Source organism: Neopsephotus bourkii, unplaced genomic scaffold, assembly GCF_033783945.1.
Source record: "Neopsephotus bourkii isolate Nb327-2 ecotype Australia unplaced genomic scaffold, CSIRO-AGI_Nbou_v1 NB_873, whole genome shotgun sequence".
Classification (NCBI taxonomy): Eukaryota; Metazoa; Chordata; class Aves; order Psittaciformes; family Psittacidae; genus Neopsephotus; species Neopsephotus bourkii.
In genome coordinates this window covers 3,354,163-3,380,623 of record NW_026901367.1, presented here as the reverse complement: position 1 = coordinate 3,380,623, position 26,461 = coordinate 3,354,163, and the positions used below count along the sequence as shown (strand labels likewise).

General features: G+C 52.9%; 1 protein-coding gene across 5 annotated transcripts in view; it reads right to left on the bottom strand.

Annotated features, from left to right (window-relative positions):
• The window catches only part of RALGAPA2 (Ral GTPase activating protein catalytic subunit alpha 2), a 113,460-nt gene that overhangs the window by 14,697 nt on the left and 72,302 nt on the right, over nucleotides 1-26,461 (bottom strand). For all 5 annotated transcript variants that reach the window (XM_061356921.1, XM_061356922.1, XM_061356920.1 and 2 more), the window contains one exon: nucleotides 22,044-22,171. In XM_061356921.1, the coding sequence (XP_061212905.1) occupies nucleotides 22,044-22,171 (128 nt within the window). The remainder of the gene's footprint in view (nucleotides 1-22,043; nucleotides 22,172-26,461) is intronic.

Sequence of the window (26,461 nt, the reverse complement as noted above, 5' to 3'; positions counted from 1 at the left end):
TGCTGCTCATCCCCTGCACTGCACAACTCCCTGCCCTGCTGCCCCTCCGTGCAGAGCCGCACAGCAGGCAGCCCGCTGACTGCTGCACTGGGAACACTGGGGGCACTCCCAGTGCCGGGGGGTGGCTGGGCCCCAGCACCCCGGTGTACATGAGATGGGACCCACTGAAGCCCACGGCCTAGGGAGGTTTCAAGTGGATTCTCTGTTGTGGAGCGTTTGGCCAGCACCTTGGCACCAAGTCTGGAGCTCTGCCACCTCCCCCTGTGCATGGGATGATGGGGCTGCAGCTACTGCAGAGCACAGCAACACGTCACCTGTGACTGCTGCAGTGCTGCTGCAGGGCACACAGCAGGGCTGATGCTGCAGGGCACACGGCAGGGCTGATGCTGCAGGGCACATGGCTGATGCTGCAGGGCACACTGCAGGGCTGATGCTGCAGGGCACATGGCAGGGCTGATGCTGCAGGGCACACAGCAGGGCTAATGCTGCAGGGCACACAGCTTCTGCTGCAGGGCACACGGCTGATGCTGCAGGGCACACAGCTGCTGCTGCAGTGCTTCCCAACACGCAGCACATTGGCTTCCTCACAGAGGGTCACCAGGGATTGCTTTGGAGAGGAAAGTGAAGCTAAACAACAACAAACCCACTTTTCACTGGTTTCAAACCATCTCAGTGCAAATCAGCAACCTAAGAGCAGAACCCTGTGGGAGTGCCCAGGGCTGGAAGCTCCATTCACACCTGCAGCGTGCAGTGCCCAGGGTGAGCTGGGAGCAGAGCCTGGCACCTCAGTCCTGCCACGTGCTGGGGGAAGAATGCTGTGTTTATTAGGAACGAGGCATAAAACCAGCTTTCATCTTGATCAACTCCAACTCCTCCTCGTGGGAAGCCCGGGAGCAGGCACATTGTTCCATTACAGCCCAACCATTCCACAGGAGGGTGAAGGAACAGGGGTTGGAACCGGCTGATTTTTAAGGCCCTTCCAACCAGTCCCTGATTCCTGATGCTGTACAGTCCTGCACTTCCACAGGCACGGGTTTATGCCTATTTGAGGATGTTTTGTTCTAATCACAGAATCCCAAGGGCTGGAAGGGACCTCAAGAGATCATCTGGTCCAACCCCCCTGCAGGAGCAGGGTAACCTAGAGTACATCACACAGGAACTTGTCCAGGAGGGCCTTGAGTATCTGCAATGTGGGAGACTCCACAACCCCCCTGGGCAACCTGTTCCAGTGCTCTGTCACTCTCACAGTAAAGAAGTTCTTCCTGATGTTAACGTGGAATCTTCTATGCTCCAGTTTACACCCACTGCCCCTTGTCCTATCACTGGATATCACTGAAAAAAGCCTAGCTCCATCATCCTGACATGTGGAGCACCTGTGGTTATCTCCTTGTGCAGGTACCTGCTCTGCTGAACAAGCACTTGGGAGTGCAGCTCAGCTCCCTCCTTAGCTCTGTTCTCACTGAGATCATTCCTAACCCAGCAGAAACTCCCCACCACAGCGGTGCAAGCCCCACACACACACACGTGCACTGCACATTCTGCACTGTGCACTCGTCCCTCTGCATGCCCGAGGTCCGTGAGCAGCTGTACTCCATGCTCCATCATGCTGATAAGGCTTTGATTAAAATACTTCAATTGATTACAATGATGACATAATTGCCTATTATCCGCTCGTGCAGCAGCAGCCCGACTGGGAAATCATTCCGCAGGGCACATGAAGATGTAACCACCAAGACGCTAGTTCTGAAAGGGCTCTGCATCACCAGAACCGTTGTGACTTTGGTTACACAAGGTTTTGGCCAGCAAACCGGTGGGCCATGGTTCCCCCAGTGTAAATTTTCTCTGCAAGCATCAATGTAGCTCCCTGTCCAGTCCTGAGAGATCCCCCGAAGGGATGGGAGCTGCTCAGCTCTATTGAAAGGCACCTTCCCAGGGCTGCAGAGCAGAGGTGCAGAGGTCCTCTCTCCTGAGGGCGGTGGGGTGAGTTACCTTACAGAATCACAGTCTGCTCTGGCTTGGAAGGGACCTTAAAGCTCATCTGGTTCGTTGGGGGCCAGCTGGCCCCGGCCAGGATCTGCTCTGCCTCCCAGGATGGGATTCCATGTGGAGCTCAGAGGGAACCTCCACATCCAAGCTGGGGGAGCCGGGAGCTCCCTGTGCGGATGCTCTGCAGTGAGCACAGCCTGTGCCCTGCACCTCTCACCAGGGATGCAGGGAGCTGGTCCCGGGGGATGCTCCATCAGAGCCAACCTCCCTGTCCTTTACCCAGCCTTTAGGGAAGGTGCAGACGGGCTGCAAGGGCTGGGAGCCTGTTATCAGTGCTCTCAGCTGAGGGCAAATGCTGCTGGTAGTCACTGACAGCTTAAAATCTTATAATGAAAAACATGAGAGCCCATGAAAGGCTAAGAAAGAGGCTTATAAAAGTTGTGTGTTTATCCTGGGGTCACTGCACACATGAAAACACACAAACACACAGACACATATGGACTAACATGCTCGTGTGTGTCCAAACACTGGTGCCTGTACACCCTGTCAGTGTGTTTTAACATGACTGCACTCACTGCCATGACTCACTCCAAGCACAATCATGTTCACCTAAAGTCCAATGTCACCAAACTGGCACCCTGCCTCTTAAAACCCCCAAACACTGCTCTCAGCCCACTGCTACACACAGTACCTTCAGGAGGGGTGCAGGCCACTGCTTGTCCTCAGAGCCCATGTTCTCAAGCTCCATCACAGCAGCATCACAGTGAAAATACAGTTAGGGATCTCCCAGGATAACAGCAATCCCAGAGCCATTCAAAACCTGAACGTGCCTGCACCAACCAAAGTCATTCCCAGCTTTGAAAATCAAACAGCCAAGGGCAAAAGAGGGAGATAATGACAGATTCATAACCCAGAGCTCTTGAGAACTGCTCATCAGACTTGTAAGACAAGTCACTTGGCAGGTAACTTTGCGACAGTAAATCAAAAGCCCACTTGTGTCTCACCATCACAGTTCAATGATTGTGGAAAGCAAGCAGGAATTATCAAAGTACTTCCCTGCCCATCCACCTCAGGAACCTGGATGCTTGGGAAGTGGAAGGGGGATAATGGCTGAATGGTGGCAGTAGGGGGATAACGGCTGACAGCTTCCGGACAACAGGCAGCACGAGGCAGGGACAGCCCTGCAGAACCATTGCTGTAAGCAGGGAGGAACACGGCTGAGCAGCAGCAGGTCTCTGGGGCAGAGCAGAGGGGTCCCTGCAGGTGCTGAGCCCGCTTCAGTGCTGTGCCACCCCCAGATCCCCCAGAACGAGGGGCTGGCTTTGGAGCCTCCAGCCAGGGCACCTTTCTGCAGCACAGCACCTTTCCCTAAGGCACCATCGGAATTCCCTCACCTGGGCAATGCCTGCGCTGCAGATCATGGTCCTGAGCCACAGCACTCCCTGCAGCGACACAGCCCTTGCCTCCACAGCACTCTCCCCACAGCACCCACATCCCTTACCAGCTCAGCAGGCAGCCGAATGGCAGCCCTGTAGAACAGGCAGGTGGGATGATGGACAAACCACCTCCAAGATCCTCCTGTGTTCAACAGCAGGAGCCCACACCAACAGTGCGCCTCCACAGGGGCAGGGAGGTGGCTGGCCACTGCAGACACATCCATCAGATGAGGTTATAGCCATCTACAAAGCTGCTGGTAAAAGCCTCTTTTGGGGGTCTGGGTAAGGGAACATCTTTCCAGGTGAATGTATCATCAGATTTTGTCACCTCCTAAAGGTTAATAAAACCATCACTGTGGTTTGGTGAGAGTGCAAGGACCAGGCAGCTCCAACCAGGACAACAATCACACAAAATAACTCTGCCCCCTCTAGTTTATTCCAGATCTTTTCATCATTCCTGGAACTACCACTGAACGGCTCAGTTTCAGCTCTATTACACCTCACAATTTACATTGATTACAATCATGGATGGGTAACATGAGTGGCACCATTTGCAAGATGCTCAGCACTAAATGTACTTGTTGCTGCAGTGATACAGGCTGGGAAAGTGCTCTGCACTGGAGGGTAGGAGGGCAGGGTTGGTCAGGTGAAGGTGCCGAGGAATCAGTGGGGATGTCCAGCTTTAAATAAAGAAAACAAATGTGGAAAGAGAGGGGGAGGTTTAAGATTCCCATCTGGCTTATTCTGAACGGTTGTAGGTATTCCAGTGTAGAGCAGCCCTGGACACTGAGCACAGGACTCCAGGTAATGGACACAACACATTGAAAAACATCTTCCCAGGTCTGATTTGTGAACCATGAGACCATAAGAGCTTTGTGGGGCTTGATCAGCAGTGTGCAGCTCTGGTGTCCCCAGTGTAAGGACAGCCCTAGCTTCGGAGCAAGTCCAGAGGAGGCCACGAGGATGCTGAAGGGCTGGAGCACCCCTATATGGAAATAGGCTGAGGAAGTTGGGGCTGTTCAGCCTGGAGAAGAGAAGCTGCGTGGAGACCTCAGAGCAGCTTCCAAGGTCTGAAGGGGGCTACAAGGATGCTGGGAATGGACTCTTCATTAGGGCCTGTAGGGACAGGCCAAGGGGAATGGCTTGAACCTGCCCGAGGGGAGACTGAGCTGAGCTCTTAGGCAGAAGCTCTTCCCTGTGAGGGTGCTGAGGCGCTGGCACAGGGTGCCCAGAGAAGCTGTGGCTGCCCCATCCCTGGCAGTGCTCAAGGCCAGGTTGGACACAGGGGCTTGGAGCAAGCTGCTCCAGTGGAAGGGGTCCCTGCCCGTGGCAGGGGTTGGAGCTGGAGAAGCTTTAAGGTCCCTTCAGCACAAACCAGGCTGGGTTCTATGGTAACAAGGACCCTTGCCAGGTATTTGCTGTTTCTGTGCAACCTGCCCCAGAGCTGGACACAGGACTGCAGGAGGCTGCCCAGGGCAGAGCAAGGGGCTTCCACTGGAACGGATCGCTCTCTCAGCTTGAACACCAGCTCTTGAAGACCGGGCCCTTTCAGATGCATTTCTGATGTTCTGAAGTAATTTCAGCTCTAAAAGGAGATCACGGGGATCCTGAAGAGGAAGGGGAGAGCAGGAGATGAATCTCTCTGTAAGGAAGCATCAGAGTTGGTGGAGACAAACGGAGGAGGATCCCTGTAGGCAGTGCCCTGGGAAGAGGCTGCCCAGCAGCAGAGCTGCATCGCTGCCATCCTAACACGTTTCCAGTGCAGCTTCTAAGGGTTCTGTTTATTCACGTTGTTTTCCAGCCGGTGCCAGGCCTGCAGTTGCTCAATGGAACATGTGCCCAGGTGCCGGCTTCCTCAACTACCACCTTTCCATTCAAATTTAACTGTAAGCAAAATAAGAGACGATACCAGAAACGTTTCTGAACGTGTCCTGCTTCACTGCCCCACTGGCACCTTGCTGCTCATACACCTACAGCTTCTGGAAGGCAACAGTGTCCAACTGCTCCAGAAACAGGCACACCTGAGCTCTGAGCTGCTCAGCATCCCGGATGACACTTCCCTCACCAGAGGCCAGTTCATGGCTATTTAACTCACTCTCCCAAAACTCAACCACCACATCTCAGCCTGTTTTAAAACTGGTTTGACCACTTAGTTGGCAACTGCTCTGTCTCTTCCTGCACAGTTCCACACTAACACTTCCCATATACATATATGGGAATAGCTCCTCATTCCTCATCATGAACTATTCCTTCCCAGCTGCTAACAAAAGGGGAAGTGTCTCTGGCAGAAGTAAAAGTAGCCACAAGCAGCCCATCTCCATGCAAAGCCATCCCAACCACACCAGTCCCCCACCATGTGTGCTGCGAGCATCCTGCAGGATTTGATCCATTTGCTGCAATGCAGGATGAGGCCATCCAAATAATGCCACTTGCTGAATAACTCTGGCAATCCCAGCCTTGTCTTCAAGACTGATTTTAGCAGACTACAGTGCTCACTGCACCGTGAGCTTTCTATTTTAAACCCAAGCTGCATGAGTTGGAACAACAGCAGAAACAGCAGCACACTTCAAATTCAATATCTGCCTTTCCTGCAGCATCTGTTTGCAACAGGGCTTTGCCTCTGCCGTGGTATTTGTCTGTGCAGGCACCCTGTTACCTGATCCCAGGGCATCACGCCACGACTGTTACTGCGTATTTCTATTAGCTACCTTGGGCAAGGTTGGGCTACCCCGTATTGGAGCGCTCCTCAGTGAGCAGAGGCTGCTCTGAGCTCAAAACAATGGCCAGCACTTGGGAATGAAAAGGGAGAAAGTGAACATTAGCACATCAAAGGCCCCTTTCTGAAAGAACAGAAATTGCGTGATGCACACTTTAATCTTTCTGACAATCTATGCATGGATTGAACCGGGCTCTATTTTTCACACAAATGTGAATGCTTGATACGAGGACATCTTTACCAACAGCAAAGGAACAGAGAAAGACGTGCTCGTGCAGCCTTTGAACTTCTCAAATATGGATTAACATGCAATAATATTTAACAAGGGATAGAATGACATCCTTCTCATCTCTCCTAATAAACCCGGAGAACATAAACCTCATTTTCCAGGCAGCACAAAGAAAAACTGCTATAAATATTTTAATTTTGAAAAAAAAAAGCCAAACCCAAAAAGCAATTTAAGAAATTAGTAGTAAATACGGGCAATATTAAAATCTTAAAGTATATGTCAATATGATGTATATAATGCATATATCAATATGATGTATATCATGTATGTATCAATATTAACATCTTCATGCAAACACCTATCATTGAGATCAGTTGCCCATCACAGAACAGCCTCACTGTGATTCACTTCACTGGCATTTCTGTTCAGGTAACTACGGTGGAATGGGTCCGGTGCTCGTAGGTGTAAAAGAACCTATTGCTACAGTATGTACACAACGTGCCTTACACTCATGGGCTCCTGCTGCTGTAGGAAGTGCAGAGGTTTCTGCACATGGGTCTTTCACATTGCACAGGACTTGTGCTGGTCACCACAGAGAAGCAAACCCAGAGGAGCTACTGCCTGGACCAGACAGCCCAGTGCATTTCCTGCTGCTGACAGCATGTTAAACTGAGCCCAAATGCTTGTGGAGGGCAGAAAAGGGACCGAAGGACAAGACATCCCCGAGTTTCCCTCATTTAAACAGCGCTGCATCCTCCTACCAATCAGCTTGCAAAGGAATGGCATGGGTTTAGAAATGAGCCTTTTTAAACACACATGCTGAATGAATGTGTTCCTAAAACCCCCTAATTCCTTTGGTTGTAACTCGGTCCCAGCCGGTGCAATGACACCTCAGGAGAACTGAGCTGAGGCCACAGCCCTGGGCTGCAGAACATCGCCAACAGAGAGCACGGGGGCACTGGGGCTGAGCCTCACACAGGCCTGGTACAGAGCACAAATGGTGCAATCCCGAACAGAACACGTGCACGTCCCCCCAGAACAGAGAAACCCACGTTCTTCTTGCAGACATGGAAGTTAAAGTACTTCAGGGACACAGAGGAGCCACAGACCGTGCTTGGATTCACCTGCATGGACTGCTGACGTGTGGGGCTGGCTGGGAAAGGGTGATCCAGAATATGGAAATACTGGAAAAGGAACTGAAACTAGCCAGTCTGGAAATCTCTTTCAGGGCAATGAAAACACTCAGAATCACATTAGAATGGGTCCAAAAGAGGACAGGGGTGGGAGGAAACCCCTGACAGAAGAACAACATGGCTCAGAACTGTCACAGCTGAGAAGTTTGCTGGTGCCCTACCTTTAGGCACCATGCCCTATAGAGCACCCTTGAAGGCACAACAAAACCCGGGGCTCCTTTCAGGAACACCAGCATTCCGAGGGCAGCAGCAGTCACTTTCCCACACAGGCTGGGCTCGGGCTCAGCCCCAGCCCCAGGGCCTGTTTGCTCCTGCAGGCTGCAGCACGCGCCGGGGGAGCACGGTGGGGCTGGACAGATGGTCTGCCTGGTGCTGAAAGGGGCTGAGGCACCCCGCACGGCTCCATTCTTGTCCTGAGTACTTGAGGTAGGCACAGAGCAGGCCAAGGCAGGTAAAGCACAACCGCAGGACTACGACACTGGGCTGTAATGAACAGCAGCAGATCATGAACGCAAAACCACCCGGGAGAAAGCATCCTTTTCCTCTCTATCATCTCTCTGGCTCCCGCGTCGGGCAGGACAGCAACCTGACACTGACACTGAGCACAACTGCCTGACTAGATGTTAATATACGTCTTCCAAGACAGTTTTCCCCCAGCCCCCTGGTGCTCTGAGCTGTCGCCTCCTCTGCCCAGCCAGCGACCAGGAGTTTACTTGCATTTAAAACAAATGCAACTGTTCTATTCGTTCTGCCTAAGTCACTGCCCCAGCGTGCCACTGCACAGCCAAACACACAGAGGAGAAGCAGCACCAACACCCAAGGGGTTTAGGAACTTCTGTCCCTCTGTCTGCCCACAGCTCTGGCTGTGAATACAATCGTCTCTAGGATAACTCCAGCAGTGCTGGTGGGTCCCACTCCATCCTAAAATCTTATTATACTGAGTACTACAAAAATCAACCAAACAAAACAAAACCACAAAGGTTTCTCAGCCTGGATGCTCTGAATGTGACAGGAAGATGAAGGGGAGAAATGTGCGTCTGCAAGCATCCTGCTTCTGATGTCCTCCCAGTAAATGCAAAAATGAAAAGATAACATTTTGTGTGCTGCTCTCAGCATGTCTTCAGTGATCCAAGGGAAGATTACAAGTTGTTGTTTGGGGCATCCAGAACAGTACTGGAGTCCATGGGACCCCTCTGTAACCACAGTGTTACAGACACTGCAACCAATAGGAAATAGGGAAACTGAAAACACAACCTCTCCCCTTCGCCTCCTGGATCCCAGTACTTTGTGTTGACTTTTGGGATTCCAAACTGCACGTTGCTGTGGCATTTAAGAACAGGGAGACGCTGGCACGCAGCTCCCATTCAGCAGCTCCGGCATACCGGGGCTGTTCCGAGGCGCAGCACACGCTAAAAGTTCATTAATTAAACAGTGCTGGGAGCAGATGGACTGGCTACCCCGGCTCTAATTGCTCCAAGTTGGGATAGGGGTTCACAGGCCTTAATGAGCCTCGATAAAATGAATGATTACACATCCATCACAATTAGAGGAACCTGTAAGATGAGCTGAATTATCATGGCAACAAGTCAGAAAACAGGGAGCACAAAACCCAGCGGGCCCTGCGGAAGCCTGGGCAGGAAACCTTCCTGAATGAAAGCTGCTCTGGACTGGGATGAATCCTCTCTAGTGCACGGCCATAAAGCTGCTCTGTGATCCGATGTGAGGGTGCAGTGTCCTGGAGGCATGTGCAGAGGGTCCTGGGCACTGCGGCACCCTGAGGGTGAGCTACAGCAACACAACAAGGCAGCGAGCGGAGAATCAACCGGAGAACGGGATCCCTGTGTCGTATGCTGCTCACAATAAGGACACCAGTGCTGCTTTTTACCCTCCCAGTGAAATGGAGATGTCACCCACCAGGCACAGCAGAACCAGTGCAGACAGAAAGCATGGCTACAAGGAAAACGGTGCAGCTGAGGTCAGTCACACTGACACACGGGGCTGCAACTGCTGCCCCTGCAGCTCCAGCCCTTTCAGTAACCCTTTGAGAGGGTTTAGTTCAAAAATTAAGGACAGCAAACCAACCCCAGTCACTTCCATCTCCTGCCACTGGAGCTGCCTGTGCACACGGTGGGTTTGGAGCCCTCAGCTTCCCAGGCTGGCAATGCGGGGAGGAAGGGGTAAGATGGAGACAGAAATTCACAATAAGGAGAGGAGCTCACTTCTGAAATAGGAAGTTTCTGAACACCAGCATCAGCTCCTTCATCCCTTACTCTGGAGCTACATCACCTCCTAGGTGCCAGTCCGGCCACACAGCCCTTCAAACCAGAAGCCAACCTGCAGTGCCAGGAAGTGAAGTAAGTCACCGGGATGGCACAAGCTGAGGTGAGATCTTGCAGGAGCAAGAGGGAAGACGAATCCATGCCAGCTCGAGGCCACTTCCTGAATGTTAATGACTTCTCTTTCATGACGCTGCATTTCTGGTACTGAGGCTTTGAGGCAGTGAGACACTGAACAAACCCAGGTGAGCGTGTTACTGGGCTAACACCAAGGTACCCAAGTGACGTAACTGCTGAGGAACACCACGCAGCCCAGCTGAAGGGTGGCAGGAGGATGCCAGGTTCATTAATGGAAGCCAGTGCACTGCAGACTGGCACGGCTTTAAAGCTCATTCATACTGTTACAGAGGTGAGCCTGGCCGAGGCGGATAACCCTGCACAGGTACAATAAACCTGGCTGAAGCCACAGGCTCTCAGTGACCCAGCCCCAGCCCAGCCCATAAACTGAGATGGTTATTTTTAAACAGAAGATGCTGTACATATACTAGATTGCTGCGAGCATTAAAGAAATCATTAGGAGCCATCTGCTCCTGTTTGTACACTAGAACCCTGACAGTTAATCTTACTGTGAAACACACGCAAAAGTAGGATACTGAGGAAAGCCAAAACACGAGTATGCCAGCCAGAGAACCCCCATGGAGCAGGGCTTCCTCCTGCTCCTCTCTCTTGCTGTCTCCACATTTATGTCCCCAACCCAATAAAAAAGTCCCCAGTGACAGGATGCCTTGAGAAGCGTTTCAAGTGTGCGTGGAGGGAAAACCTTTCCTCCTTAAAGAATGATGTAGGATTATGGTGCTATCCATTACAGTAGGGTGTGAGATACACAGAACCAGTCAGGTTGGTGGGATGTCAGGAGGTGACTGGATCTCTCAGCACAGTCAACGCTTAATTCAGCCCAGTTTTACTAGGAAGTTTCGTTTAAGAAAACTCAAAGCTAAACCTAAACCCATTTCTCCTGTTCAGAAAATGATTTCTTAACTTTTGAAGGAAGAGACTGCAGCATGTGTGGTTCATGGGAAACACGCACTGAGCTCAGGTTTTCTTTGAAGGACAAAGCAGAGGAGTTTGAAACGCGCTGTGAACCTGTCCTGGTGCTGATGGTCACTGGGTGATGTGCACCTCCAGCTTCTGCGCCTTCCCACCAACCCTGGAGGGGCAGAAGCAGGGTCTGGGGCACAGAACTGCCTTACTGGATGGCCACCACTGGTACCGCGCCCAGCCCCAGCGTCTGGCCATGGTGGAGCCCCCACAGCGGAGTCACCAGCCCCACCAGCGCTCGCTCTCACACCATCCCCTAGCGCAGGCTTCCCGAGGCCAGCAGCTCTCTGGCGCGCATCCCGCAGGCGCACCGAGGGGCTCGGGCGAACGCAGGTCCCTTTGTTGCTGTGCCCCGGGGGCCGCTCCCGCTGCCCTCGGCTCCCACCTCCCCGGTGCTCTTTGTGCCGTCCCGCGGCGCCAGCCCCGGCCCCTCGCCCTGCGCCGAGAGCGCTCCTCAGGAGCTGCCCGGTCCCCCCCCGCGTTCCGCGGTTTAACGCGACCATTGCACCCCCACAATGAAGACTTGGCCGTTTCATGTCAACGACTCGGGGTGATTCCCCTTGGTTTGTTAGAACGGAGGAACGATCGCGGCTCGCTGCGCACAAAGGAACCGGGCTGGGGGGCAGGAGCCAGCCGCAGCGGCACCGGCAGCTCCCTCTAGTTGGAAAGCGGGTTATTTTTCTCCCCGAAGAGCCAGCACAGAGGGAAGCGCCAGATACCAGAAGCTGCTTCCAGTAAGCGGGTTGGTAATTCGTGCTGTAACACATGAGCACCGCTCATCCACTCGCTACATTCTTTGATTCCCTCTTACATTAAAATAATTTTTTTTATTTTCTGTGCTGACTCCTTTCGGTAAGACGTAACTACGGAAAATTCACGATTGCCAGCATTTGGCAAGGAACCTACTTCGGAACAAAAAACCTGGCCATGTGCTACAACAGGGACCTGAAAACCGGGCTTTACTGAAATCTAAAACAAGCGTCAGAACTTGCATATGCTTTAAATAAATATAGGGTTTCATATATTGATCCCGAAGCCACCGCCTTGCATTTCCAAGGCTTTGAAACTAAAGAAGAGGCTCTTTAGCCTGAGGGGTTAAAAGTGTGGGTGTGGAAGTGGGCTTTTGTTGGAAAAATTAGCAATGCTATGAGTCATTGTGCATTAGGGCAGAATAGTTTTGCATCTTGTATGAATCCAGACACCATATGCCATGCGAGGGCCCTGCTACTTTATGCAGTGCCGCGGCTGCCGCCGGCCACGTGGGCATCCCCAGCGGAAAGGCCGTCTGCGGCGCTGGGCCGCGGCGCTCCGGCCACGGCGGGAGCAGCAGGGACAGCTGGTGAGCCGAGCCGAGCCGAGCCGAGCCGAGCCGAGCCGAGCCGAGCCGAGCCCAGCCCAGCCCAGCCGAGCCCAGCCGAGCCGAGCCGAGCCGAGCCGAGCCCAGCCGAGCCGCGCCGAGCCCAGCCCAGCCGAGCCGAGCCGAGCCGAGCCCAGCCGAGCCGAGCCGAGCCGAGCCCAGCCGAGCCGAGCCGCGCCGAGCCGCCGGCCGCCAGCGTGGTAATGAGCCGCGGGGCGCACAAAGCCAGCGCCCAGGGACGGCCGGCACCGGGGCTGCTGCTCGGGACCGCCGAGCGCTTTGTCCCTGTGCCGCGCAGGGAGCCCCGGCTCTGCGGTCCTTCGGCACCCGGGTGTGACAAACACCGAGCGAAACCAAGCGGGATGGACACAGGGGCTTGGAGCAAGCTGCTGCAGTGGAGGGGGTCCGTGCCCGTGGCAGGGGTTGGAGCTGGGTGAGATGTAAGCTCCTTTCCCACCCAGACCATTCTGGGATTCAGAGAGCGCAGGAAATCCAAAGTGCAAGTGAGCATTCAAAAGCACGTTTCCAAAAGATAAAGCAGGATTTACCTACACGGATCCGTTCAGAGCCATTAGGGGTGGAACAGCAAAACCAGCAAAACTACTTGGAAAAGACAAAGAACACAAACCCCTTTAAGTTGCCTGGTGTGTGAATGAAAACAGACAAAAGCAAACACCAAAATCCAACCCAAACCACCAAAATACCCCATAAGATTGAATGAAGTACTTGGTAGCAACCGCCTGTATCAGTTTTGCCTCTGTCAAGCTCAAAGGAGAGCCCTCATTAAACACAAGTTCGAGGTCCTTTGTCCACTACAACAGAAAACATAAACCAGCCCTCAATAGCCATTTGGAGCTGTGTGTACCTTACCAGAAGAGAGCTGGAGCTTGAGTTCACACCTTACTACAAGAAGTACGTTCACCGGTTAGCTGTGAACAGCCCCGCACACCATGCTGTGCACTGGGTACGCACCCTCAGCTTGACCACAGTGTAGGTACCACGAGCAATGCCCCCAGAGCAGCTGAGGGCCCAGCTGATGTAAAAAGGTGCCCAGTGTCAGGGTGCTGTAAGCGCCCCGGTGGGCACCCCATGGGCCTCAAGATCCCCACATTTCCCTGTGCACCGTGGCTGTGGTGCTGCTCAGCCTGGCACAGAACCCCACTGCGTTTTGCTTGTGAGCGTATGAACAACTGCACTGTGCTGCTGCAGACTGAAGCCGGAGGAACGTTTCACCCAGCAGCCCTCAGAGCAGCCGTGGTGCAGGAGCACTTCCACACCACTGCCGCTGGATCCAGAGCTAGGACACAGCTCAAAGCAGCACTTGAATTAACATCCCCGTCTCCTGCTGAACTGTTCATGAGCAAATGAAATATCACTGATGGAGAAACGGAATAAAGAAGCCAAGTGTCTCAATCAGAGCCACTGCTCATACTTTATGCGCTTTGTGCCTTTTTCAGCAAGATTGTGACTCTCCAGCCTTTGGGAAGGGCAGAAGAGGCATGGCTCTGTATGCAGGAGCCTTGTTTCAATTAGTGCACATACACATCATCTAACAAATCCAAAGTGGAGTTCCTTGGGATTTGTTTGTTTCCCTGTTTCTGACACACAGCACACAGAGAATTCACTTCCCATTTAAACCCCATTACAGTCACGATGTCACTTAACCAATGGAAGTGCCCATTACATTACTTAGCAAATAAAAGCCCGTACAGCTGCTGGGGTGCATTTACCCTCACTGTGGAGCACAGTGGCTGCAGAGGTCACCATCAGGAGGGGCAGCAGGTTCAAACTGCTACGGAACCAGCTTGGGACTTCCTCAGCAGCCCTCAGTGATCCCTACAGCCTCCAGCCGTGGAGAACAACAACGATTCCTGCCCTTGTTACAGCAGAGAAATGAACACAGTGTGAACACACAAACCTGGCGCTGCCTCCTGAGCCTGCAGGGGAGCGGTGACGCTGCTGGCTCACAGCAACACGCACACGACATGCACACGTATGAACAGATGCACACATGAAGCTACCGAAACTCAAAGCCACCGTGTCCCAGGGTCCCACAGCAGCGTGAGAGATGCAAGCTGTGAAGCCTGACACACTCGGTACATTCACAAGCAGGATGAAGTGGATTTCTCTGCCAGCCCATGAAGAGCACTGTGAATAACGGCTGAAGAGCTGCCTCCACAGCGCCCTGTAATGCCACCTAAAAGCTCCTCCTCGCATGACTTGGTGCAGGCTGGAGCAGATGAGAGGCATCGATCGCTGCCTGCAGAAGGTGCTCGCTGTGGGGAGGGAAGCGCGTGGCCATCGACCGTGCCGGCGGGACGCTGCCCCAGTGCTGCTGCCTGTGCTGAGCCGCAGAGCCCCGCACGCTGCTCCCAGAGCCAGCCCCTCTGCTGGGGAGGAACCCGCTGCTCCCCGCACACAGACACAGACCCCCCCCGAGCCCGGAGCCCAGCGCTGCGCAGGGAACGGTCAGATGCCGTGTCACATAGATTGTCACAGCTCCTGTGACACGTGCTTTAGAATCTCATAGTGATTTCTGACAGCATGATAGAGCCTGGGGGCACGACTTCTCCGGGTAAAGCCAAGGGACAAACTGGGAAGCCTCTAAAGAGGGGACCAGGCTTTCTGCTTCGTTTTCATGGCCCAGTCACACACGGCTTTTTCACCAGAGCAGAGCCCCAGAAGCAAGCTCAGGAGCACACATTTGGACAGCCTGGAGAAGAGAAGCTGCATGGAGACCTCAGAGCAGCTTCCAGTATCTGAAGGGGGGCTATAGGGATGCTGGGGATGGACTCTTCATTAGGGACTGTAGTGATAGGACAAGGGGTAATGGGTTCAAACTGAAACAGGGGAAGTTTGGATTGGATATAAGGAGGAAATTCTTTCCTGTTAGGGTGGTGAGGCACTGGAATGGGTTGCCCAGGGAGGTTGTGAATGCTCCATCCCTGGCAGTGTTCAAGGCCAGGCTGGACGAGGCCTTGGGTGAGATGGTTTAGTGTGAGGTGTCCCTGCCCATGGCAGGGGGTTGTAACTTGATGATCTTAAGGTCCTTTCCAACCCTAACTGTTCTATGATTCTATGATTCTAGGTTCACACAATGTCTTTTCAGGCACCTGACACGACATGTGCCTACAGAGTATGTGATGGCCACTCAGGTCACTCACACAGCAAAGTCCATCACAGCACAGGTCCTTCTTGAGTCCCTGGTAAAGCAGGTGCGCAGATCAGCCGCTCTGCATTCAGTGCATCAGAAACTGGTTTAAAGGGAACAAATTACAAACATAAAATATCAAAGTTTATGTTCTTTGCTTCATCTCCGTGACCGCAGCCATGAGAACCTGTGAGATGTGTCAATACCTTCATGCAGTGTAATGAATGGCATTTACACATGCCTTTTTCTGCTATGGGGGTTTGATTTTCTGCGATGAACCCTGTGCCTGGTGTCGTTAAGCAGCCAGACCATATCCCTTACGGCAGGTAGGGCTTCCAGAGTGATGCAGGTACCAGTTCACTCCTCCAAAGGAAGAGCTGTGATCTCCTCTGGCCCACAGACAGGACTGCAAGCTGTAATCAGGAAAATGGTGACATTCACTGATCACACCCGACTCAAACTACGCACATCCTCAGTGTGTCCTTTTTGTTTGTTCCAATGCGTGGACACTGTCAGTGTCTAGTGCATGGGGGCATTACCCTGCAGCAAGTACTATGAACACCCACAGTCAATTCAAAAGCAACTTAACTCTTGTACCTCCAGGTTTTCTCTTTGCATGAACAACAAGCACACAAACAACTTTGGGAACACCACAACCTGCCCCAGTGGCAACCGCATTCTTCTACCAGACTCTGAATAGTTAGGTGAGCCCTTCTAGAATTCTGTTCAAGTTAATGATAAAGGCAGAAGCAGCACAGTTTATACGAAAGGTCTGTTGGGGTAACACCTCCACAACACCTGCAGGGACACCCAAAATGGGCAGTTCTGAGGGCAAAGCCAGGAGCCCGCAGGGGCTCACTCACCAGCTACCACCTTCCCCTGCAATGAAAGGTGCTGCACTCGACTCCAGGAACTGCAGAAGAGCATCACAAATACACAGGAACCTCAGGCAGGATAAGAACCACCCCCTTTTTAGCATAGGAACAAACCAATTTATCCTGAGATTGCTTAAAAGGTAATTTCATAATAAGCACGTTAGTTCTCAATAAGCCTCAACAGGAACTGACTCCCTATTTACTCATTCACAGGGAGCTTAAATTGCTAAGAAAATAATCCAGAGACTGTGAGGATTCAACCGAGGCCCCAGGGAAGGCACCAGTGCTCCCAGGGCCATCTCCCACCCTCTGCCAGGCCGCTCGCAAGAGCATCATTGGGGGAGCATCTCAGGTGTGTCAGAGAAAGTCTCTGCTGCTCTGAATTCACGCTGTGAGGAGCGCCATGGGGAGCACCAAGTCCAGCAGCTGTTTGCAATGGTGGAGGGAAGACCAGGGTAAGATACTGCAACAACAGAACAGTGCTTTTCCCGGTGGAAGAGTGGGAATGCAGACACAGAGACCTGCAGCACATGGGGCCGCTTCCCCAGCTTCACAGACCCTGACAGCATTCACCCGAGCTCCCTCCTCACTACCACGGGCACGTCCCAAGCTCTGCTCTTTCCTCTCCAGTCACAAAGCAGGGAAAAGGCTCAGAAAGCACCGCTCCTCCTCCCACTTGGAGGGTGCTCAAACCAAACCTGCCCTGGCACAGGCCTCCCAACAGTGCGCCCTGCCTGTCAAGAGCAGTTTGCACTACCAGCTGATGACAGATGTAGGACTCGGGGATGCTCACTTTGTTGTTACTGCGAAACAGGTCAGATGGGAAAGCAGCAGCTCCTGGTGATGGAATTTCATGACCAAACCTGGGACCAACGTACAGAGCTCTGAACAAGAGCAATGGAAGTCAAGGAGCAAGGAAACCGCTCCATTTGACAGACAGCCTGGATGCTGGATAGTCAAAGCTGCAATTCCCTGTGCACTCCAAGGGGAGCTTTTTGCTCAGGCATCGCTATCCCCAGAGCCCAAAGTCTTTCTGCAGACAGACACTGAATCCCAGCCCAAGCACAGCACCTGGGCACTGCAGCCTCAGCTACGTTCCTGTGTCTGGAGCACCTGAGCTTCGGAACTGTCGGCTGGAACAGGGGCTGTGCATCAGACCCAGAATAAAGACCTGAATACAGACCCCGTTCTCTCCCCCAGTATTTGTCTTTGCAGCCAAGACCAGCCCCAGAGAGGTGCAGCTCAGAGCCACTGGGGCTCCATCATGCACCAGTGTTCAAGTCCCCTTTCCAGCAGCACACAACTGGTTTGGTATCAGCTGGAAGGGAGCACAGAGGGGCAGTTTGTTGTCAGCACTGCCCCCATGCTTTGGAATACTCCCGGGAACCAGAGCAGCCCCTGCTTCGGGTGTCCTGCTCACCCCAGCTGCAGCTCGCACCAGGCTCCCAACGTGCTGGGTTTCATCCTGCTCTGGGAATTGTGGTGCTCTTCCACCCTGACCATCATTCACCGCTGCTTTAGCCGGCCTTCATTCAGAGCAACTTCATTCCTGATGTAGTCATTATTCTTCTGTGAGCTTTGTTGTCCCTTCCTTTCTCCAGCACATAGAAAGGTGGCTTAAATGATCCCCCCAAACTGGCACAAACATACACATTTTTATACCGTAATTTTAGGAATATTAAATATTATTATTTAGGAAGTACAAATATTATTCTTCCTTGGTTTGACATAATTTAAGCCACCTCGTTGCTCAAGATTTCTGTAAATACAGAGCCATGGTTAAAACAAACCTGCCTGAGGAGCTGCTGGGGCACCAGCACCCCACACTCAACAGCTCCTGAGGGTCTCAATCCCCAGTGCTCCGGGGATGAAACACTCCCGGACACCACTGGTTTGAGCACACACTCGTGTCTGACCACCACGGCCCAGTGTCACCCTGCAGAGCGACAGTGGGGACCAGCTCCAGCCGTGCAAGGGACACTGAGCTCTGTGATACCTGCCCCGGGTTTTGCCATGTGGTGTGTACAAAGAGACGGGGGCTTCAGGCTCAAGTTTAAGCCTGGTTAATTACTTTGTGAGGAGTGTTTCTCTCGCCCTAATGAATTCCATAAGCAGCAGCAGTTCCATTAACACACGAGCATCCGCTGAGGTCTGCCAGAGTTACCTGCCTCGTTTCCAAACAGACTGCCAGCTGAGAACCGTATCTGGGTATGACACAGGAATCTGTGTCATGATGACCAAGCGATGACGGTGCAGCCAGGCTCTGCCGGCCTGGTCCCCATGGAAACCAGGCTCAGATTTTGTCCTCCCCTGGCTGGAGCACGGGGACTCGGGGGCCTTTTGTGCCTGATGAGATTTCTTCCACAGCCTTCCAGCAACAGGCCCCACCGCTTCCTCCTGACTCCTTCCTAATTGAGATGCAAATGACTCTCCGTGGCTGATTACACTTCCCTTACAGCCCCTGACAAGTGCAGCTGGAGCCGGAGTTACAGACTTCAACAAGTGACTTCAGCTGCCACTGCTGGCGAGGGGCTGCTCGGCACCGTGTCCCATGGGCACTGCATCCCACAGGCACTGCTCCCCAGCGGCACAGCATCCCAGACACTGCATCCCATGGGCACCGTTCCCCATCGGCACAGTGTCCCACAGATACTGCATCCCATGGGCACTGTTCCCCATCAGCACAGTGTCCCACAGACACTGCATCCCATGGGCACCGTTCCCCATCAGCACAGCATCCCAAACACTGCATCCCAGGGGCACTGCTCCCCATGGGCAAAGTGCCCCATAGACATTGCATCCCATGGGCACTGTTCCCCATCGGCACAGTGTCCCACAGACACTGCATCCCATGGGCACCGTTCCCCATCGGCACAGTGTCCCACAGACACTGCATCCCAGGGGCACTGCTCCCCATGGGCACAGTGCCCCACAGACATTGCACCCCATGGGCACTGTTCCCCATCGGCACAGTGTCCCACAGACACTGCATCCCAGGGGCACTGCTCCCCATGGGCACTTCTCCCATGGGCACTGCATCCCAGGGGCTCTGCTCCCCATTGGCACAGCATCCCAGACACTGCATCCCATGGGCACCGTTCCCCATCAGCACAGTGTCCCACAGACACTGCATCCCAGGGGCACTGCTCCCCATCAGCACAGCATCCCATGGATACTGCATCCCATGGGCACTGCATCCCATGGGCACTACATCGCATGGGCACCGTTCCCCATCAGCACTGCAACCCATGGGCACCATTACCTACAGGCACTGTATTCCATGAGCACTGCTACCCATTGGCATTGCATCCCATGGGCACCGCTTCCCATCAGTGCTGCACTCCATGGGCACTTCACATGGGCACTGCATCCCATGGTCACCACTCCCCATCAGCACTGCACCCCATGGGCACCGCTCCCCATGGGCACCGCATCCCATGGGCATTGTATCCCATCGGCACTGCCTCGCATGGGCACCGCTCCTTATGGGCACCACATCCCATGGGCACCGCTCCCTATGGGCACAGCCTGACTCCTTCCTGAGCCCCCCCCAGCCTGGGATCAGGGTTGGGGCTCTGCTTGGGGGCGGTCAGGTCCCCACAGATGCTCTGCACCGGCCGCTGCTCCAACAACAGGAGCCCATCACCATGGACCCCCTCATGCTGGATGGAGCGTCCAGTCCATTTCTGAAGATGCTGGAATCCAGGACATTTTCAGTTACTAACCCTCATTCTATGGGTGCTGACTTCTAACATGGCCCATGTGAGTTCCACTGGCAGAGCCCTCCTCAGCTCTGCTCTACACAAGCTGGTCCATACTCACCTGAACCACAGCCTCATGGCTGATGCGCTGCCAACCCTCACCCCTCACTTTGCCAGGATTACTGACTTCTGTTTCTCCCTCCCACTGGAATTTTCTGTATTATTTGAGTTGTTTTCATCTCCAGATAATACCACCCCTCATGAAAACAGCATGATTATTTCATCACCATTAAAGTAACATCTCTCAGTCTGACAGTTACTAAACTCCTTCACTTAGTGTTCCAATCCTCCTGTTCCAGTAGCACTCAGCAGAGCCATTTCCTGTGTGTGCACCCTGCAGGAGCTACAAAACCCCATTACTGCATGGGACAGTCCACACACCACCTTACACATGTATACACCTACACCCCAGCTTGTGGCTCACTAAGGATTTCAGTACAGCTAAAGGTGTCACCTATAGCAGCAGTTACGGAAAGCTTTTTCTCCCTCTGCAGCATCATCCCGACGGGATCATCCCACTACGTTCTCCCTGCCCAGTGTCAGAGGTTTCCCAATCCACTTTCATCTATCAAACAGACAAGTGGCAGTTGATTCACTGCAGATACCGTTGATGCGAAAGCAGGCACAAGAAAGGAAGAAAAGAATCCGGGGACAGATGCTGCTCCAGCAAGCCCTCACACATATGCTGGGAAGGGGCATGTGCTATCATGTTCCTGCTGCTCATGTTCCCCTGGGGACAAGGGGGACCCAGAGAGGCCCGGCTGGGAAGCAGGAGCACGGCAGGATGCTGAAAGCCAAAAGGAAGAGCAGGAGTGGGAATCGGAGGACTCCAGCTGGGGTGAGGTGCTGGGATAGCAGCAGGGTCTCTGGTACTCACGTTAACTTTACTGCTTGAGAGCTATTTTATTGTTACACATTGGCTATAGGAGCGGACGGGTGAAGCTCAGCTCTGCACTTTGGTAATTACCTACAGCTCTCTCCCAAAACAACACCAGGAAACTCAGCAAGGTTCCTATCTGCTGAGAGCCAACTGCACAGGCAGCAACCACATCTTCGCTTTAAACCAGGTCACAGCCACGCTCATACCGTACAAACTCATTTAACCACAACGCTGCTTCTCACTGCTGCCCGCTTCCGCAGAGCGCACTGGGGGGAATTTAGCCTTTCAGTAAAGAGAACAGTATTTTGTGGGTATTTGTGTTTAAAAATGTCTCACACTGATCAGTGTTCTCTCACAGGTCAAAACGTTTCATTTACAAACTCTTTCTCAGTGTCACATCGCTACAGAAATACTCAGACCAAAAGCTCCCCAAAGCAACTGCAGTTCAGCGACTGCTGGTCCCAACATAGGAGACACGATCACAAAGCAAGCTATACAATGTTTCTGGCATAAATATGGCATCATGAGAAAAACCCAGCAGCAATGCTGTCAGTCGGTACAGAGCACAGGGATAAGTCTGTGCTCCCAGCCCTGCAGCAGAGCAGCACACCTGAGAGTCACTTTCCAGCACCTGGGAGAAGAGACCTTCTGAAAGTGCCCCAATAGAGATGTGGCTGCAATGAAACTGGAATTTGGGAATGGAAACATCCGTATCTGAGGCTAAATCCTAGCGGAACAAGTCTGATGGAACAAGTCTAACGGAACAGGTCCAAGTGAAGACTTTTGGACCTCTTCTTTGAATAAGATAAGAACAGGACCAAGCTCTGTGTACAACCCAATACACACGGCAGGAAACTTCTGTTAGTGAGAAAGAGAACAGTACTGTTGTCACTTACAGTTCAAAGAGCGTTAAGCCTGAGCCTGCCACCATCAGACAGATGGAGAACACTCCTGTCACATTATGACCTTATGAAGGCCTTGCCCAGTGAACTCCAACGGAAGGCTCTCATCCCAGCTTACCTCTCTGCAGAGCAGCGTTCAAGCACGCGCCCTGCCAAGGAGCCTGCCCCCGGAGCAAAGGATACAAGCTCTGGTAGAGCGGGATGAGGGACTTGACGGCCCTGCTGGCGTTGATGCACGTGGCACAGATGAGGCTCGGCAGCAGCTTCGCGGTCACGATGGCTCCGTCGAAGAGAGGACCAAAGAACGGCACCTGCGCAGCCAAGCAGAAACAACGCGTGTGAGGCTGAGGTTAGCGCAAAGCACGGGAGCACCCCCCACTGCACACAGGAACAGCGTGCCAAAACCCGTGTCCCACTCCATCACCAGTGCATTATCCTGCCAGAAACTGGTCCCACCACACTGTGGAAACCACCACCCTGCGGGGCAGGGCTGGGACAGGCACAGGCACCTCGAGGTGCTGAACCCTGCTCCTGCAGCATCACCTCCAGAGGAGCCCCCCAGGGCCCCGTGCTGGCACACAGCTCCGCACACAAAGGCTGTATGAGGTTAGAGAGATGCTTTAGGAAAGCCATAGGCGCCCGGAATTGCAGATGGGTAACGGGCTCTGCCATGCCGAACCCCGGAAACACTGAGGTTTAAATACATCGTAGTGTTTCCAGGCAAACTCCTTCCCCTTCCACAACAAAACCAACCCCACCCCCAGCCCAAGCCCCAGACAGAAGCCAGCAGCAATTATCAATATTTAAGCTATGGATTTTTTCCATCTGTACAGGGGCTTATCACGTAAATAAATACCCTCCATTATTCTTCTGCAACTGCTCGTGGGTGACTGTGACAGTCATTCAATAACTGGACAAAGGGAATCATATAAATCCCCTGCATCTAGGGAATTCCTCTAATTAGAAGTGGCAATGAATTAGAGAAGAAATTTGGTTTTAATCTAACATCTGCAAATGACAGCTGTCTTTCCAGCACGGTTATTCTGTCATTCCGTTGCTTAAAGAATTACCCACCCCCAAAAACCAGGTTAGTGTACAGTGTGTCCATAGTGCCTTTGCCTTTGTTTTTTGATGCTGGCATTCCCACCTCGACGGTTGGGAAGAAAGGGGCCAAGGAGGAGTTCTACACCAGCAGCCGGAGATGTTGCAGAGCATCAGGTCTCTCCTCTTTAAGCACTAACATTCCCTAGTGGCATTCTTAACACATACCGTGTTCACAGGATTGACAAAAGGAGAAAACCGGTAAGCCTGCATCTGCACAGCAGTACAGATAAGGAGGTTAGGTACAGACTGGTATTAAAATGACACCAGCTCGCAGTTTCCAGACCCTTAGAGCAGATGAGCACTTCCACACAGAGGGAACTGCACCATGGGGCCTTCTGAGGAGCCAGGTTTGCTCCGAGGACTTTGCTCCGGGGTTTCAAAGCCAGCTGCAGCCCAGGGATGGGGTGGGTTTTGTTAACGCCGTGTGACACAGGTTGTACATGCACAGTGCAGACGCGGTGTGTACATTTATGCACCTTATCTGTGTGTGTGTATGAATACATACATGTGCATAAGCTCACATTTAAAACCATTTCAGTGGCTCTCTCCAGTAAATTTACCAAAACCACCTCTGATGTGTGACATTTTAAAACTAAGTTAACTAATGGCTTCCTCTGAAAGCTTAAAAGTCAAATTCCAGTAAGTCAGAAATTACGCTCCCTTTAACCAGAAGAGGAGGCTAAGCCAGGCTGAGCCCTAGATCCAGAGAGCTTTCCTGAGCATCCCTGACCAGGGTGCAGAGATAGGAGTGCGGTGGGAGCGCTGGAGGGTGACTTCCCGGCACTGGGACACAGGCTTTCCAGCATGCCCCCAGCACTCAAACAGATTTATTCCAGGATCTGTCCCTGGGCAGAAGTTCCCAGCACTTCACAGGGAGCTCGGCCTGCTCTGGCAGACGGAAAGGAGAATACTGCAAGGGATGGAAGTGACTGTGTGTGGCGGGCACTGGCTTTCTGCTAGCAGGTGAAGCCCAGTGCAGCCCCAACCCGGAGCAGGGTTTGCCAGTGGGATCCCAGCTCTGGGATGTGCGGCTGACCCTGGAGACTGCCCGGCCTGGCAGGAGCAGCACAGGCAGGCGCAGTGCAGGCAGGAACAGCAGTGCAGGCAGGAACAGCAGCACAGGCAGGCACAGTGCAGGCAGGAACAGCAGTGCAGGCAGGAACAGCAGTGCAGGCAGGAACAGCAGTGCAGGCAGGGAGCAGCAGTGCAGGCAGGAACAGCAGTGCAGGCAGGAACAGCAGTGCAGGCAGGGAGCAGCAGTGCAGGCAGGAACAGCAGTGCAGGCAGGAACAGCAGTGCAGGCAGGGAGCAGCAGCGCAGGAGCAGGGAAGGCTGGAAGAACAGTGCAGGCAGGGAGAAGCAACACAGGCAGGAGCAAGGAAGGCAGAAGCAACAGCACAGGCAGGAGCAGCACAGGCAGGAGCAGCAGCATAGGCAAGAAGCAGGGAAGGCAGGAAGAGCAGCAGAGGCAGGAGCAGCAGGGAAGACAGGGAGCAGCACAGGCAGCAGCAGCAATTCAGGCAGGAGCAGTGCAAGCAGGGATCAGCAGCGCAGGCTGCAGCAGTGCAAGCAGGGATCAGCAGCGCAGACTGCAGCAGTGCAAGCAGGGATCAGCAGCGCAGGCTGCAGCAGTGCAAGCAGGGATCAGCAGCGCAGACTGCAGCAGTGCAAGCAGGGATCAGCAGCGCAGGCTGCAGCAGTGCAGGCAGGGAGCAGCAGTACAGGCAGGAGCAGTACAAGCAGGAGCAGTGCAGGCAGGGAGCAGCACAGGCAGGCAGCACCAGTGCAGGCAGGCAGGAGCAGTGCAGTGCAGGCAGCAGCAGAGCAGGCAGGAGCAGAGCAGGCAGGGAGCAGCACAGGCAGGAGCAGCAGCACAGGCAGCGGCACAGCCGGACCATACGCCCTCCCTGACACAAAGCCGGGCATTATTCATTCCGAGCAGCCCCAGCGGCCACGCTCAGGGTCATTAAAGTCAATGGGAGTCGCGTATCGTCAGCTTCCATCTGTACAGGGGCCGGAGGGGGGACCCCGGCACAGGGACGCGCTCCCGGCTCAGCGCTCTCCGTGGGTCGGAATCAAACACCCACGGGAGGAAAAGGGGGCTGTGAGTGGCTGCAAACCCACGCTGGGCTTTGACGGACTCAATGAAGAAGCGAGGGAAGGGAAACGTCCCCTTCCTCGAGCGCCCAAATGTCAGCGCGGGCTCTCCACGAGGCAGGAATGAATATTCAGCCCCTCGCAAACACCTGCTTCATTACAGCCTCGCCGAGAAAAATCACCATTTCCGTTGCCCGCAGTAAAAGTAGGCAAGGTTAAATAAACCTTTTGAGCACAAAGGCTGCCCCTCTCCAGCGCGCAGCACTGGTTAAAGGAGTGGGGAATGGGGAAATTATTGTACCAAATGGCTGAGAATTAATCTCTGCTGACTAGCTGCAATCTAACGAGGCATCTGTGTCCCAGGGAACCCGCAGCATGTCCCTGGCGGTATGTGCCGCGTGTAGAGTCTGCCTGGCATTCTTTGTCCCCTTTTGCAGGCAGCTTTTCGTCTCATTGTTCCGAATATCCTCATGCATCTGTGACGCGTGGAATGCATTCACACTAACAGACTTACTATTGTCTTCCCCCAGCAGCTTTGTCGGGCAAAGACTGCATCCCGGCTCCTGATAATTATATTGCTTAATTAATCAAGACAAAAAAAATTTGCAAATCATTGCCTGGTTGCCAAGCAGGGAGATAAAAAATGAAAACAATACAAGCTGAGGCAATATAACAAAAGTAACAGCTATCTGATCAGAAATTCTTCTATAATGAAGCTATTAATGCTAAATCGGTTAATGTTAACATTGCTCCAGGTGTCTCTGCTTAGATGCAAACAAAAAGGCTAACATTATGCATATAAAAGGCCAAATGTTGCCATGGATTCTGTAACCTGATAGAGAGGACAGCCTTTTCATTTGATTAGGGAATGCAATTTAAATACCAGGGACCGAAGCCAAACAACAGACATTTCTCTCTGCAAGCCTCTCTCATTCACCCTGGGGTCAGTAGCTGGTGAACAAAAGGTCAGCCACACTTGCCCTGGAAATGTCTGGATTAATTTTATTACATTGTAATGGTTTGTACTTTAAATGTAGGGATAACACTAAATTTCCAGTTAGCTATTCTTCTTTCTGCCCGGTGGGTGTTTTTGACTAATATGGAAGATGACATGGCTTTTCTCCACTGCTCCACAGAATTACCCAGCGCGTTCCTAATGCCAAGTCCTGATGGTCCTGATGGAACATGAAAAGCTAAAACTCCCCCAAAATACTCAAAATCAAGTGTAGGGAAAACCCCACTATTTCAATATAGAAACCAAGTTTGAAACATACACTGGCAAACCACTGGCTGTTAATACCTGATAACTCCATCAATATATAACATAATCTAATATAGAATATCAATATATAACAACTCCATCATTCATAACTCAAAAAGTACCAGCTGGTAAATACATA